The sequence below is a fragment of the Mastigoproctus giganteus genome, chromosome 2 (assembly GCF_048544385.1).
Source record: "Mastigoproctus giganteus isolate SK-2022 chromosome 2, ASM4854438v1, whole genome shotgun sequence".
Taxonomy (NCBI): Eukaryota; Metazoa; Arthropoda; class Arachnida; order Uropygi; family Thelyphonidae; genus Mastigoproctus; species Mastigoproctus giganteus.
This window is the reverse complement of record NC_143576.1, coordinates 169702996-169720828: the sequence shown is the minus strand read 5'-3', so window position 1 is coordinate 169720828 and position 17833 is coordinate 169702996. Positions and strand designations below refer to the sequence as shown.

General features: G+C 36.7%; 1 protein-coding gene across 1 annotated transcript in view; it reads left to right on the top strand.

Moving 5' to 3' along the window:
* The window catches only part of LOC150089737 (RUN and FYVE domain-containing protein 2-like), a 399341-nt gene that overhangs the window by 346539 nt on the left and 34969 nt on the right, over nt 1–17833 (top strand). Inside the window, exon 14 of the mRNA XM_090389637.1 lies at nt 2359–2453. Within this exon, the coding sequence (XP_090245763.1) occupies nt 2359–2453 (95 nt within the window). The remainder of the gene's footprint in view (nt 1–2358; nt 2454–17833) is intronic.

Sequence of the window (17833 nt, the reverse complement as noted above, 5' to 3'; positions counted from 1 at the left end):
ATCTTATTTGATATCAATAAATATCAAGGTAGATATGATAGGAGATGAGTCATGGTGTTATTATTACAAATGCAGAAGCATACAGTTGAAGCATCCCTGTCATTAAGGATATTCCAGTGTATGCAAGTTGCAGTCAGTGATTTTGATGTTTTTTGTTTGATTATCATGGATCATTAATTTATTTCCATCAGCATGGTTGCTACAACCAACATTTGAAGGTACTGCAACACATTGGCAAATTTGTGTTAGGCAGTCAAGTCCAAGCATCTAGACCAGTGCTGCTCAAACTTTTTTGGATCACTGCCCCCCCCCCCTAAAAAAGCCTTTGCCAGGGTTTTTTTTTTTAGCCCACCAATATAAAGTGAAGCTAAATAACTGAAATGAATATTTGTCTGTTTGCCTCCAAAAATGTAAATGCAGCCCTGCATGTATGTGTGTGAATTATAAAGAAAATTATTTACTGTACTTTATTCCTTCTTCGTAAAAAATTACAACTATATAAATAAAGTCAGTTATAGTCACTTAAATTAAAGTTAATTACATAAATAAGTCATGGTATTAATGGAAATAGTTAATTATATTTTAATTTTTAATGCAATGGATGAGCTTGGTGGAGATTTATTAGCTTATCAATATTTGGTTTAATATCTGTAAGTAGAAGTCGTAAATCGCCACGTTTAACAACATCCAGACAATTTCTTTGTTTTGTCAGCAATTGATATATGGCACTGAAACCGGTTTCGACTAAATATGATGTTGGAAAAGAAATAAGTAATTTTTTTACAGTTCCCCACAATGCAGGATAATGGTCAGGGATTTTCTTTTGTAACCAAAATTCCTGATATGAATTTTGAAATTTTGTCTTCAGTTTGTAACTCAATCAGTTCTTCTACAAAACGTTCACCATCGTCATTATTTAAAAAAGGATTTATAACCCAATCTGGAATTTTCAAATTAAGGAGATCTACGAACCTTTCCAGCATATCTCTGTGCAACATTTCTAGATGATTATAAAAAGTTAGTAGAGTTTTTTCAGCTATTTTTTCTTTTTCTCTATTTCCAACAGATTTGGAAATTTATACAATTCCCGTTGTCCTACGTTGCACATAAAAAGCTTTAATTTTGAAATAAATGCTGAAATTTGAGTTTTCGCCTTAATAAGAGTTACATCTTGTCCTTGTAAATGTAAGTTCATTGAGTTGAATATAGTAAATAAATCTGCAAGATAAGCAATATCAGTTTTCATTTTCTTGAGTTCATTACTAAGGTCGTTGTTCCTATCTTCAAAAAAACTCGACAACAGTATCAAAGAGTTCATAAAATCTGTTGAGACAATTGCCTTTTGACAGCCACCTAACCTCAGAGTGAAGTAGCAATCGTTCAAAATCTTCGCTGTTTTGATCACAAAGCTTTCGAAATATATGATCATTCAAAGAATGTGCTTTAATTTTGTTTATAGCAGTAATAACAGTTTGTAGAGAATTGTGCAGTTGATCGCCAAGTTTTTTCACAACTAAATGCTGACGGTGAATGACACAATGAACAGTAATAATATTTGGCATAGCATTTTTAAATAAGCCATAAAACCCTTGTAATGGCCAATCATTGATGGTACTCCATCCGTTGCACAAGCAAGTACATTTGTAAGTGGAATTTCCCTGTCTTTAAAAAACTTTTCAGTAACCTGAAATATAGACTCGCCTTTGGTATACGTTTCTAGATATCTTGCAAATAATAATTCTTCGTTCAACTTTTCATATTTTATGAAACGTACGTATGCTAGTAGTAAAGATTCGTTACCTGGTAGAGTTGATCGCCTATCTCCCTCCTGTTGCCCCCTTTCATGCCTAACGTCCCCATGGATAATTCAAATGCCCTCCAGGGGGCGATATCGCCCACTTTGAGAAGCACTGATCTAGACTTTGTGAACCAAAAAAAATTGTCTCCCATCTTTGTATTCCTACACAATAAATAGAAGGTAATGAATTTTTAAGTGGGAGGTAATGAATATCCTCCTAATATTCTAATTTCCCCTTTGTGATTGGCACATCTTTGGACCTCTTAAGAAGGTAATGACAGGACAAAGGTTCCAGCTACGCAGTGATATTAAGCAGAAGCCATCATTGTTCTTGTGATTAGTATTAACTTCCTAATTAAACTTCCTTAATAGCTATGAAGACTTATTTAGGTAATAAATGTTTCATGTACATTTTTGTTTTGCCTAGTTTTGAGCAACCCATGCAGAAAGAGGGGGTTAGATAATATTTTACTGATTTATCAGCTGTGCTGGATAGTAATAGTTGTGCTAATTATCTTAAACTTTTAATTGACCATGTTATTTTGACAATTACCTCTCAGGAACACAACAAACTGAAAGAAGAATATAGCACATTGAAGAAAAAATGTGCAGAACATGAGCTTACTTTGGAAGAAATTGGCACTCAGTTGAGAGAGTAAGTTAAAATTTTTATTGGTGTATCGTTTCCAAAAAATTTAAAATCTGAATTTTTTTTTTCTAATTTTAATTTTATAATTCTGGACTATCACAAATTCATTTTTCATAGCTGTGGATTCTCCAGATTGATGGAGAATCCATTTTTTTTTTATTCACATGGTTTTACCCTTCTCAATCTCACCATCATAATATAGTTGGTGAGAGAGTTTCTATACCCTTCTGCAAAAACTTTTTCTCAGTCTTTTCACAAAAAAAAATAATAATAATAAAACGATGTTAAAATTGGATTTTTTTTTATTTTGCAAATTTGAAAGTGATGTAATAAGATATTTACAAACAAATGGGCATAACAACAGTGTTATGCTTATTCCTTGTTGATTTCATGATGACAGTGATGTCACATGCACCAAATGTTTATTTGCATTTTTTGTAATAGAACGTAAATTCTGAGTTGTGCTAAGAACAGGTACATTGTTCAGAAATATGTTTCCCTATAGTAGAATTTTAATTTAATCAACATGGAATAAGCATAACATTTTAAATAACAGAGAAAAATTAGATGTAGAAGAACAAAAACAAAGACATTTTTAATGAAATTTCACAGAAAGAGAAAAAGGTAGTGATGGCTTTGAAAAATGGGACATTTTCACTTACCACAGATGACAGTAATCACTTTGATTATGGTCATCTGTGTTAACCAAACTATATCTAATCGTGTCTACCTTTTGTAATAAAAAAAAAAAAAAAAATTGTAAAATCGGAAGCAGCTTGCTCTCAATGCCAGATTGGAAGGTGACTCTGTAGGATACAGCATTGGATATAATATTCTGAAGAACCCGAAAGCATGTGGTAATAGTCTGTCCTTGTCATCTTATTAATTTGTATGCTGCATGCCTTTCGTTAAGCATTAGCATTAGTTGAGGCATATGATGCAAGAAAGCATGCTTATGCAGCATCAGCCAAAAAAAAAAAAAAAAAACACCCTCCCATTTCACCCATCCATTCACTCCAAATGCCTGTCTAGTTCAGCCCTAAATTTATTCAAGCTATCAACTTCCACAACAAGGGATGAAAGTCTATTCCAGCAATCAACTACCCTCTGGCTAAAGGAAAATTTCTGCACATCTATTCTACAGCTGTCTTTCCTCAATTTGAATCTATGCCCCCTCAAGTTCATAATTTGAGCAAGAGGAAGAATCCAATCAGTATTGAGCTTTCTCAACCCATTCAAGGCCTTATATACCTCAATCAGATCACCTCGCAAACAGCATAACCCCTCTTCCCTTCCTGTCCTGTCTATCCTTCTGTATATGTTGTACTCCCCAAATTCCAATTCTGCACTGCATATATCTGTGTGACACGATGTCTCTGATATCCCAACAATATGCACCTTTGGTGTCTTTACTAGGACTTCAAACTCATCAGATTTATTAACTATACTTCTAGCATTGGTGTACATGCAAGTATACATGCACCTGTTCTTACTCTTAGTTAACTTAACACAGCCCATTTATTTAGTTGTTCCACAATGACTCCCAGCAGTCCGGAAATCCCCAGCACCTTACTTTCCAGGCTGCTGCTCATTCTAACAGAAGCGGTGCAAGAATCACTTTCGCCTCTGCCCACGGCCACTGTTAATATTTTAGTCTGTGAACCCCCCAAGCTATCTGTTTTCCTACCCACCTAACACTGCCTCGATAGCATCAGAAAATATTCTTGCACCTTTTCTATTTAGTGCCCCCATCCCTGTAGAAGCAGTCTCTCCTGTTAACAACACTGACCATGCTGAAAAAATTTCTACCCCACAAGTCTTGCACAATCTCTCCAGTGCCAAATTGATTGACAAGGCTCTCATCATGTAATCTGGTGCCTCCATAGCCAGATGGGCAGGAGCGGCAGTGCGTAGCACATGCTTCTTGATTAGACCGGAGTTCGAGCCTGTGACCACCAAATACAGAGGATGCGGAAAGGTCAGGGAATGACCACCGCATATGGCCTTAGTTGCTAATGCTCCTAAAATCCAAATACAGTGAAACTTCTCCTAACGGACACCTCTCGTTAATGGACATCTCTCTACAACGGACATTTTCAAATTCCCCAACTCACCTCCATTGGTTTTAACGTGTTTGCAGCTTCTGTCTAGCAGACATTCTCTGTAACGGACGTGGACAGGCAATCTGCACTGTTTCGTTTAGATTAGCACTTAATTTGATCTCCCCATAACAGACAGCGGGCGAGCTCACAGCCCTTTTTCTAGGAACGTTTCTTCCACGTATTGCCTCAATTGTGTGTTTTCTATTTCCAATTCTCTGAATTTTATCAAGGTTTACATCGCGGTTCTAAACCCTTTTTCAAGAATTTTAAGGCACGTGTAAAACTTCTGATGAATTCGGTGTGTTCAGGGGGCGGGGGAATTTGGTCGGCCTTTCGCCTTTTCAGTTTTGTTCAGTGTCGTGTGAAGTGCACCATGTCTTCTCATAAACATTTAACTTTAAAAGATAAAGTTGAACTCATTAATGCGTATGATCGGCAAAAAAATAGTGTTCGCAATCTCGCTGCAAAATTCAAAATCGAGAAGACGCAGGTAAGCGACATCCTAAAGAAAAAAATGAACTGCTCAAACAATTTTGGCAACACGGAAATGATCAGGTTCAAAAATCATTCCCGAAAATTGTTGGACTTCAAATTTGTTGCGCACGTGCTAAACAAATTCCCATTAATGGGCCTATTATTAGGGAAAAGGCTTTGGAGGTTGCGAAATCTATGTGAGTAAATGAGTTCAAAGCTTCTGTGGGATGGCTAGACAAGTTCAAAACTCTGCATAAAATTTCTTGGAAAACCGTAAGTGGTGAAGGTGGATCTGTTGATACTGGGGTCGTAACAGAGTGGACCGTCAAATTGGAAGATTTATGTCGTGATTTTGAAGCTAAGGATATTTACAACTGTGATGAAACAGGGTTGTTTTTTTAAAGCTCTTCCTGAAAAAACAGAGTCTTAAAAATGAAAAGTGCCAGGGCGGAAAAATTTCTAAGGAACGCTTGACTGTACTATTTTGTACAAATATGCTGGGAGACTTTGAACAACCTCTTGTTATAGGAAAACCACAAAATCCTCGTTGTTTCAAGGACATAAAGTTGAATCTTTTGAATGTTGACTGGAAGTCTAATAAAAAAGCTTGGATGACACGAGATATCATGAGCGAATGGATAAGTCACTTTAACCAAAACATGATTCGTCAAAACAGAAAAATTATTCTTTTCATGGATAATGCTGCATCTCACCCGCACATTGAATTTTCCAACATTCAAATCATTTTTCTGCCACCAAACACATCTGCAGTGTCAGCCCTTGGATCAAGGGATAATAAAAAATTTTAGACTTCACTACAGAAAACGTGTTTTAAGACATCTTCATTGCAAACATGAACGATGTAACATGTGCGAGTGACCTTGCGAAGAAAATCAGCGTCCTAGATGCGATTCAATGGATTTCCTCTTCAGTAAACGCAATTAGAAAACAAACTGTCGTGAACTGTTTTGTAAAGATACTGAAGGACTTTCGATGGTTTCTTCACTCCAAACAAATGTTGAAAACAAAATTATCAGCTGGAAGAAGGTGCAGAAGAAAATAAGTGATTACTGTATGTATTTTTCTTAAGATAAAGTCATAATATGCATAGCACAATTGTATGTATATTATTTACAAAAATATTGTTCAAAATCTGTATATATTTTAATTTAATTTTACATTAAACGTTTAACGATTTTTCTTTCTTTCTTTTTTTTTTTTTCTCCCTCAGATTTCTTGTTAGCGGACACTTCTCTCTAATGGACACATTTTCGTTCCCCCTGGCTGTCCGTTAAAGGGAAGTTTCACTGTAACAACAACATCATGTAATCTCTCCTATTGTGCCTGGGCAGAATTGCAGACACTTTCAATTTTAACCCTAATTCGCAACTTTTTTTCAACATTGACCGTACTTTTTGAGTAAATCTGCAAATCTCTTACTCTTAATGTCATTAGTGCCAACAATATCACCTGTGCAGAACAATATCACCTTTTGTGCCCTTAAAAGATGATATCTGCTCTACAACATCATCAACTTTTGCCCCCTGGCAGACATACCCTGGCCCTGTTTCACCTATCCTTTTTACATAATATATTCTCTGTCTCCCTGACAATAGAGTCACCAACAATAACTAGTTCCTAGGGACCAGTGCTTTCTGCCTTGGAGATTGCTGCTGTGTTGACTGATGTGATGCACAAGATTGAGCTCTGGCATTGAGTTGGGCAGCTGAGAGCTTCATATTAATTTCTTCGAGGTCATCTATCCTACACCTCAAACTCTCATAGACGCCCATAAGAACTCTGAGTTGGCCTAATTTCTTGACACTTTAGGCACCTAGCACACACACACACACACACACACACACACACACACACACACACACACACACACACACACACACACACACACAAACATCCTCCTTGGCTAAATCGTGTCCTGTTCTAGACAGGTCCACAAACATTTCACATTTGTGCATTTTTTGAGACTGTGATGCATTGGAGAATCGCCCCCTTCGTTTTTCTCCCAAGCCATAACACTCCCACTAATCTATGCCTATTGCTTTGCAGCTCTAGTCTGGGTCATGATTTCCATTTAAATCCATTTTAATTAACAATGAAATTTAATAAGATTAATAAATTTTATTGATTAATTGATAATACATTACTAAACTAACAGATTCCTAATACAGTGCTACTTATTATGCTATCTAGTTTTACGTTATACTTTACACTATCAGTTCGAGATATATGTTACGCTATTTCATATCAATTGTATACTACAACAGTGGTGGCAAGTTGAAGAATAATGGCACCAACACCGGTACGAGCAGTGAGTCATAACTTAGGTGGGCGCCTCCGTAGCCAGGTGGGAAGGAGCAGCAGTGCGTAGCACACGCTTCTTGATTAGATCAGGGTTCAAGCCCATCACCACCAAATATGGAGGATGCGGAAAGGTCAGGGAATGACCACCACATATCCCGGAGCAATATGGCCTTAGTTGCTAATGCTCCTAAAAAACCAAAAACAACAACAACAACATAACTTAGGTATAACGTAAAACAGTGAGTTTTACGTTATACTTTACACTATCAGTTTGAGATATGCGTTATGCTATTTCATATCAATTGTATACTACAACAATGGCGGCAAGTTGGACAATAATGGCGCCAACACCGGTACGAGCAGTGAGTCATAACTTAGAAAAATCACTAGTTAAATTTAAAAAATAAGCTAATGAACGCTACTAAGCCTATTAATATCTCTGTAGAACACAATGTAATTTGTTAATTAATGAAGAATATGGTAAAAATATCAAAACTACTTATCTGTTTTCAGCAGCCAAAAATCCACCATCTGTTCAACTCTACAACCCCACCACCCTCGAATTTTATCTGCATCTCACTGACTAAAGCTCAGTCTTGGTGGAAATTTATTGCTATCTATAATGAAATGCTAAAAGGAAAGATAGATTTAAACAATTTCAACTGGTGCATGCCACCAAATAAATAAGATTTTTAAGCATGCATAAATTTTCAATGTCTTTGCCTAAATGTGTAACTAGACTGGTAGAACATTGGTAACCTTGATAAATATGTTTAAAGAAGAGGTTAGAAGGGGAGAAAAGCAATATAAACACTTTCCAGAGTTACTAAATTCAAAAGTACAACAACCGATTACTGTTGAGTGGTACTGATTCATCTTCAAATCTAGTTAAAAATCCAAAAGTTTTGAAAGAGGACAAATTGATGAACTAAAGAAAAAGAACTTCTGAAATGCAAACTTCTGGTAAAAGCAATCCTAAACAAGCAAGCTGATAATTCTAGGCATATTATCCTCACTTGTGCAAAATATCTGTTTATGTTTGCTTTTCTGGCTTGAATAAAGCAATTTGCTTGTTTCTTTTAAATGTTATGCCAACATTTTAAAATCCAAACATAGCGCTTCAATCTGACATACCTTACATCTGTGTATTGAGGTCATTACTCCTAGATATGTTGAAGAACGTTATTTACAAATTTGTTTTACTAACAGTTTTGAGATCTTCCACTTCCATTTTAGAAACTGATTACCAAAAAAGGCTAAACAACATGCATGATTCTGATTTAGGCATTTCTATTGGCAAGGTCATGGAGGGTCTAAAACAAGAAGGTTCTTTTGTTCATTAAGGAAATGATGTTCTTATAAATGCTGAGGTAGCATACATTTCATCAACTGGCAGTGCATCATTTTCAAACTTGAAATGTTTTGTGGACAAGTTTCCAGTACTTGCTAGTGACATTAAAGAAAATAAATAGATGATACAATAGATGTTTTGAAGCATCATTTCTGTCAGTTACATTGTGAGAACCTACCAGATGCTATTATAAAAGGATAAAAAAATTGATGTACAGTTGTCCTTGTTTGGGGAAATGACAAGTGTACAAAGAATCTTGAAATATAACAATTTGTCCAAAGCAATGCTTGCTATTTTAAAAAAACAATTCCTCAAAGCAGTGCTGAGTGTGAGAAAGCATTAGTATTAGTAGTGGCATATGATGCAAGAAAGCAAGCTTATACAGAATCAGTCAAAAAAAAAAAACCTATCCATTCTCTCCAAAAGTTTGTCTAGTTCTTCCTTGAATTTATTTAAGCTGTCAACTTCCACAGTAACAGATGGAAGTTTGTTCCAGCAATCAACCGCTTGCTGGCTAAAGGCAAATTTCCGCTAATCTATTTCAACTGTCATTCCTCAATTTGAATTTGTGCCCCCTTCAAGTGTGTAATGTGAGCAAGAAGAAGAATCCCATTAGCATTGAATTGAGCTTGCTCAAACTATTCAAAGATTTAAACACCTCAATCACATCACCTAGCAGGTGCCTAGTTTCCAGATGCTGCAATTTTCAGAGTTGAAGCCTTTCTTGTTAAGAGCACCCCATTTGTTCCCCTCACCAATCTTGTTGCCATTCTCTGTACTTGTTCCAGCAGCTTGTCTGACCAAATATATACTAAGGGATAACACCTCCTTATCGTCGCCTCCGTAGCCAGGTGGGCAGGAGCAGCAGTGAGTAGCACATGCTTCTTGATTAGACCGGGGTTTGAGACCTTGACCACCAAATACGGAGGATGCGGAAAGGGTCAGGGAATGACCACTGCATATCCCCGGAGCAATATGGCCTTAGTTGCTAATGCTCCTAAAAATCAAATAACAACAACAACCTCCTTATCCCTGCTAGCAAAATTCCTGTACATCATTGACTCATTGACAAAATCCCGTGAGCTGTCCTGGCTGCCTGTTTGCACTGCTTAGAGCACTTTATATCTGACTGCACGGTTACCCCCAAGTCTTTTTCATTCTCCATTACCCTGAGTGTAGTGGAGAGTAAAACTACCCACACAGTCATTTCCTTACATTACCATTGGGTTACTGCTACCCATATGCAGTACTTTGCATTTGTCAATGTTAAAGTTTAGTTGCCACTTTTCAGCCCGTCTGCCTAACTTTTCTAGATATTCTTGCAGTAGCATACCATCATTACTGTCATTAACAATCCAACCAACTTTTATATCATTGGCGAGTTTGGACATTCAGCCAGGTTAGAAAAGAAAAAACTGAGTTCAGATCTTCTCTTTCTGGTGGAGCTTTGGAAATGTTTCTGGCAGCCAAGTCTAGACAGCAGGGTGATCGTTATGAACAACAAGTTGACTCAACATTTCTGAAGAGAGCAAAGTCTGCAACATAATCTTTCTTGAAGAAAACAGAACATGGTGATGTCTAATAGAATATCCAAACAGAAATCCAGAGGCAGAAAAATATTAGGTAAGCTAATGTTTAAAGGTGTACTGTGTGGCATGCAATCCCTGTGTCCATATTTTATTAGAAAATATGCATTTTACCAGTGAAATTTAATATCTAGTACAGAATGGATGTTAAAAAAACCTGTTTTTTTCTGAAAAATATCCAGTTTTGCTCCTCCTCTTCAGAAAAGAAACCTTTTTGTTGTTTTTTTTTTTTTGGGCCTAAAAATCTCCAGTATACAAATGTCTGATCTCCAGCTTTTTGAAATTCAAAAGTTGGCAGCTATTTTTTTTTGTAAATGCTGAAGTAATCAGTAGTTGAATTCATTAGTTAAAAAAAAAGGAAGTATGACAAAGGAGTAATCAGCTAACATGATTATTAAATTTCTGGCTGTTCAATATAATATAATTCAATCAGGATACTTTTGTTTTATCATCGGACACTTTAACTACCAAATATTTTGACTACTATTACTATACTTATTAGCCCATTCTATTAAAATATTGTGATATTCAGAGAGGTTTCACATAATTTAGTTTGCTGTTTTTCTCAGTTGTTTTGCCAGGTTTCACAAATTGGCATTTTCCAATCCTCTCATGTTTGAAAGGAGCACAGTCCCAAAGCAACTTGTTATGAAATGAGATGAGAGAACTAAGAACATGCATAAAGATTTTTGTCTTTTCCGTTTTCTGTTGTTTATAGGCAAAGATTATTAAATGATGAACGGTATATTTGTTTGTCCCATTATTTCTTAATTTTGATTATTATAATTAATAAAAACATAAATCATCAAACAACATGTTGGCTTAATATCCAAGTCAATATCTGGAATTTTAACTTCCCAGGTATTGACTGGAACTTGTGGGTTGGTCACTTACACACTAGCAAGACTTTTGTCAGCAGTGATTTTTTGTGCATTAAGAATTTGCAGATAAAGAAACCACAAGGTGGCAGTGATTGCAGTGTACTGATGTGGGATTTAATTAAAGATATAACTACCATCAGAGGTAAAGGGAAGAGTTTTTGCTTTTGTAAAGGTAATGACAGTGGTCTCAGAGAGTTTTTAAATTCTATACAGATGATGTTACAAACCACTGATGATGTTACAAACAGCAAATTTTAAATGGGAAGCATTCAAGGAATTAATTGTCGAAGCTACTAAGTTTTTCATACCGATTAAGAAATACTGTTCAAGGTTTAGGCCTGAATGGATGTCATATGAACTAATGAGACATGTGGCAGAGAAGAAAAATGCAGTTGTCATTGTGGAAGATGCATATAAATTATCAGGCAACACAGAAGCCTATGGTAGATATAAGCCAGTCTGTAATCAAATCACAAAGGAGGTTAGGCAAACAAAGGCAGATTACAAGAAATCTTGGGCAAGGGATGCTAAGAAAAACAGCGAGGGCTTATTTACTTATATAAACTCTAGAAGGAAGGGGATGAATCAGATTGTCCACTCAGTATCGATGGTTTGACTGTTGATGATTCTGCTCAGATAGCTGACATATTGAATGAGTATTTTCCACTTCCCTACAGAATTCCTTCACACATGAGGAATTCTGTAGGGAAGTGGAGTACAGAAGCTTATTAAACTCTGACAGGGAGCTAAATGATTTTGTAATAACTGAGAGCAAAGTGGAGGAGAAATTGTTGAAGTTAAACATAAAAAAGGCACGTGGGGGTGGATGGGATCTATTCAATAATGTAGAAGGGAGTATCGGAAAGTTCGTACCCTGACCTAGATAAAACATTAATAGGAAGATACCGTTTTTAATATAAGTTGTCTACATATTCAGTATTTGTTATTTGTTATTTGATTTTTTTTTTTTTTTTAGTAGCATTAGCAACTAAGGCCATATTGCTCCGGGGATATGCGGTGGTCATTTCCTGACCTTTCTGCATCCTCCGTATTTGGTGGTCACGGGCTCGAACCCCAGTCTGATCAAGAAGCGTGTGTTACGCACTGCTGCTCCTGCCCACCTGGCTACGGAGGCACCCACATATTCAGTAACTAACATGTGAAATTTCATTCCCATAGGTGATCGTACACCAGAGGTGGAGCCCGTAACCTGAAGATGGATGCTATGTTGACAAAGTGGAGTATCAAGCAGTAATCAAGTTCCTGCATTTGCAGGGCAAGAAAACTCAGGAAATTGACGAAGAAATGAAAGCTGTGTATGGGCAGAAGTTTCATCTTATGACACTGTAAAAAAGTGAAAATGGTAGGTTCAGTGTGGTCGTACAGGTGTCTTTGATGAGTCAAGAGAAGGAAGGCCAATAACATCCACAGACAGTGAGATAGTTGCAAAGGTTGAGCAGCTGGTGCGGAGTGACAAACATGTGACAATTTATTTCATTGCAAATACAATGGGAATTAGTTAAGGGTCTGTCCACAGCATTTTACATAACCATTTGCACGTGTCTAAGGTCTCCGTACGATGGGTTCCAAGTTTGCTGATGCCTTTGCAGAAGCAATGTCGAATGCAATGTTCTCACCAATTGTTGGATTTGTGTAATGCAGATTTTGAGAACTTTTTTTTGATCAGTTGGTGACATATGATGAATGCTGGGTGTACCAGTATGATCTGAAGACTAAAGATATGTCAAAGCAGTGAAGCACACCGCCTCCCCACCTTCCAAAAAGGCAAAGACTACTCCATCTACAAAAAAGGTGATGTTGTCCATGTTTTGGGGTAGAAAAGGGGGTTATCCTGACAGATTACCTACCTCGTGTTTCCACACTTACTGGAGAATACTACAGAAATCTTTTGAAAAAGTTGTATGATGCTTTGAATGTGTAAAGGCATGGAATGTTAACCAAAGGTGTCCATCTTCTGTCAGACAATGCACCGGCTCACATGACTGCTGTTGCCACCACCAACTTTGGTGCCCATTGTGGCTTTGAACTACTGCAGCACCCACACTATTCTCATGACCTAGCATCATCAGACTTGTTCTTGTTTCAAGAAATAAAGAAACCATTGCGTGGATGCCACTTTGATTCGACTCAGGAAATTATCAATAATCTTGGTTTCAGGCAAAAAGTGTGGACTTCTATGATCAAGTAATTAAACAACTGATCCATAGATGGGAGAAATGTGTAACTATACGTGAAGAATACATAGAAAAAGGTAAAGTTCCTGTGAAGTTTTGCCTCTCTAGGGCTATTATTTCTAGGTAAAGGTACAAACTTTTTTATTCCCCCCCTTGTGTTAAAGGAGGTGACATAGGAAATAAGCAAACGCTTACCCATAATTATGAGAGCATCCTTGTACTGAGGAGAAGTCCCTGTGGACTGGAGATGTGCAAACGTATCCCCAATTTGTGTCACCCCAAACGAGTCACCCTTTTTGGGGTGACACGAGTAATTACAGACCTGTTAGTTTAAATTCTGTTCTGGGAAAAATAATGGAGTCACTGGTTAAGGAAGCATTCCAGGATTATCTAGACAGGACTGCAGTAATAATTCAGATGCAGCATGGGTTTGTTAATGGAAAGTCTTGTCTGACAAGACTGATTGGATACTATGATGTGGTTACAAAGGAACTGGACGCAAAAAATAATTTTGATATCATATACTTAGATTTCAGGAAGGCTTTTGATACTGTTGCACACGGAAGACTACTGTACAAGTTAGAGCAGTGTGGTATTAAAGCAAGTTGCTATAGTGGATAAAAGGATGGTTGGGTGGGAAAAGACAGAGTGGTAATCAATGGATGCTGCTCTTCGTGGACTAATGTTATTAGTGGAGTCCTCCAGGGTTTAGTGTTGGGCCCACTGTTGTTTTTTATATTTATCAATGATATTGATGAAAGTATCTCAGGCTTAATGTCCATCTTTGGAGATGATACAAAGGTTTGCAGGGTTGTTAATGCAGTAATAGCAGTGTGTTACTGCAACAGGATGTAGAAAAGTTGGGCAGATTGGCTGAGAAGTGCCAACTGAAGTTTAACATTGACAAATGCAAAGTACTGCATAGAGTACCACAAAGTACCCCAGAGAAAGTACCAACTGTATGGTACTAAACTTAGGGTGGTAGAAAATGAAAATGACCTGGAAGTAATTGTGCAGACAGATATGAAGCTTTCTGAGCAGAGCAGAAAGGCTGCCAGAGCAGGCCATGGGTATTTTGTCAATGATATACAGAAATTTTGCTAATAGGGAATAGGAGGTGTTTATCCCTTTGTATAAGGCAATGGTTAGGCCATGCCTTGAGTTCTGCATACAAGTCTGGAGGACTCATTTTAGGAAGGATGTAGAGTTGCTTGAGCAAGCACAGAGAAGGTCAACAATTTGTGAGGGGAACAATGGGGTTCTTTTACCAAGGAAGGCTTAATTTCTACAAATTGCGCCATCTGGAACTAGGCACCTGCAAAGTGATCTGATTGAGGTGTATAAGGCTTTGAATGGGTTGAGCAGACTCAATTCTGATGGGATTTTTCTCCTTGTTCAGATTATGAATCTGTGGGGGCATAAATTTAAATTGAGGAAGAATAGTTGTAGAATAGATGTATGGAAAATGCCTTTAGCCAGTGGGTAGTTGATTGCTGGAACAAACTTCCATCTGTCGTTGTGGAAGTTGATAGCTTAAATAAGTTTAAGGAGGAACTGGACAACTTTTAGTGGGAATGGATGTGAAATGGTTTTTTTTTTTTTTTGGCTGAGGCTATATAAGCTTGTTTTGTTGCATCACAGTACTCTTACAACAACACTCCTACAACATCAAAATAAAAATATATAGTGAGAACGAACCTTCCTGGTCATAAACCATAGAGGAAAAGATGTATACAGCTATTAATTTCTGTGGAGCTTAGTCAAGTCATCATTCATAGCTTTATGTAATGTATAACTTATATATATGCACATGCACGCACACATGCGTCCACACAAATTATTGCCAAAATATGAACGTTGTTCCAAAACTATTTCTGTCAATTCTCCTTCTTGGATACCACTATTGGTATGCCAATTTAAATTGTATATTACTTATTTGAAGTCTTTAGGTACTTAAGTTTATTTTTCCACTTATTCATCATCACTTTATATACGTTTAGCTCATTATCAACCAGAGTCTGTTCCTGTCTCATAAAAGGTGCTGTTTACCTCCAAGAGACACATTTTGATGGCCATCACAACAACATTGTCATTGGTAAAGTGTTCACTATAAGGCCATTCTTTGTAGGGACAAATGGGTAAAATTTTTATGGTGCAAAGTTAGGATTGTATGGTGGGAGTTGTAACAGGACAAACCTGAATTCATTACACAGCAGTTTCCCTTGGTAGGATGCCAGTATTGGGTCATGCCAAAGAAGAAATGTTTCCTTTCTTCTCTGGCCTCATTCTTGCAATTCATGTCTTTGGCTATTTCAGTATCTCTGCAAAGCAAGCAGAATTGATTGTGTATCCTTGTCTCAGGAAATCTACAAGGATAATCTCTCTTTTCCCAAAAAACAATACATGGTTTTTATGGTGGATGGCTGAGCCTTCAATTCTTTTTTTTTATTGGTGAATCTGTGTTGCCACTCCATAGATGCTGCTTTGACTCTGGTTCATAGTGGTCATATTCAAGTTTCATCTTTTGTGAAGAAAATTTTCACCCACAGTCTCATGCTCCAGAAGATCAGCACAACTTTACACTTTCCCTGCTGCTTGTGATCTGGTGTTAGCATTTGTGGAACTCACACAGTTTCCTGTATCCCAGATTGTCCAGAATTATTTTCAATGCATTAAAACCCATTCTTACTCTTGCACACATTTCCTGGATCTTAATGAATCCAGTCTTCACGAATCAGTTTATTCATTCTCTCCTCATTTTCTGCCATTGCTGCAGTGCAAAGATGGCCCGAACTCAGCATGTTCTTTAAGTCACCATCATCACAGTCACTTGTAACCCACTGCTTGTAACCCACTGTGTTTGCATCAACTATCATATCCTCATAAAAGTTGTTCAAATGTTGATGAATCTCAACGGGTCAGTGTTTTCTGCATTCATACACCTTCATATGCACATCAGTGTCATCCTCCATTATTACAAACTATAACAGCCTTGCCACCTGGATAACTTGCAGGATGTTAGCACTAAAATTTAAATTTTTATTTAATACCATTACATTTTATATGCAATATCACATGAGAGAGAAAAAAATTTGAGGTATTTGGTTGAAGCATGGCCTTTGTATAATACGAAGCTGCCTAATAGGATTACCAAACCCTATTATGTAGCTTGATATTTAAGTAGCTACTTGTTAAGTAGCTTGCTACCCAACAGGATTACCAAAAACCACTATCATTTGTTTCCTAAATGCTACTTTTCAAAAAACAGCATTGTATTTTCTCTCCTAACCCATACTCCCAGTTACATATAGTATAATACAAATTGTATTTTCTAGTGATGAAAAAAGTGTTTTAGTTGTTTTTATTGTTAGATTATCATTAATATATATTGTTGCTATTGTTAGATTATTTTAGTTGTTTTTATTGTTAGATTATCATTAATATGTATTGTTGCTATTATTATTAATGTAACAATTTTTTTTCAGGTAATTTTTGTGTCTTTGGTGTGTGAACAATCCTGATTCCTTCTTCTGCACATGTGGAAATTTTACACCATTTTGCAGCTTTCTTTTAGTGTTAGAATTGATTTGCCTGTGGTTTGTCTTGGTCAAACCATGTGATCTGACCAAGATGAATCACAGGTCCCACATTGTGTCTGTTGTATGTACATTGAAAATGTGAGACAGTGGTTAATGGAAGATGAAAATCCCTTGCATCTAATCATCAGATTTCCATTTTTTCATATTCATTATTACAGGACAGAGCTGCAATACGATATCAATTTCTGCTGTCAGCTATTTGTGCTTTTCTTCACAGTAAAAAATTAACAAATTTGAGTTAATCCTCAGAACTTTGATACTTTGAACAAAGACTGATTCTGATTTTTCCCTAAGTAAGTACTGGAGAAGTTAAAGCCATATCAAAGAAGACAAAGTTTACACGTGCTGAACTGAATGATCTGCTACAGGACTTGGATCTACTGAAGAATTCAGATCAGCTCTTTTGTTCCAGGTTGAGGGAAAAGAATCTGTTGGCATCTGGTGCTTTTGCTTGGTATATAGCCACAGCGAAAAATATTTAATAGTTTGAAATTCTACCCTGCTTCTTTATTAAAATAATTAATTATTTTCTACTCCAAATGGTGGGGGGAAGGGATCCGTTATGTTCTGTAATCATGTAAATGGCTTAATCAATAAATTGTGTGTTACTTATGCTTCACCAGTTGGAGATTCATCATTCATAGCTCTGATGAGCATGAAAGAAATTCTGTTAAAATGGGAACAGATTACTCACAATTCTGATTGTCTTTTCTGTACAATTAAAGGAACCTATGACAATGAAATTCTTGTTAGAAAAGGTGAAGTATTATGATCATGATTAGATAATTTGTGGTTATTTAAAGGTACTAACCATACTTCTTGTACAAGTCAGGTCACACAGCTTTCTCTGAAAATTGGACTGCAGAAATAAAGCTG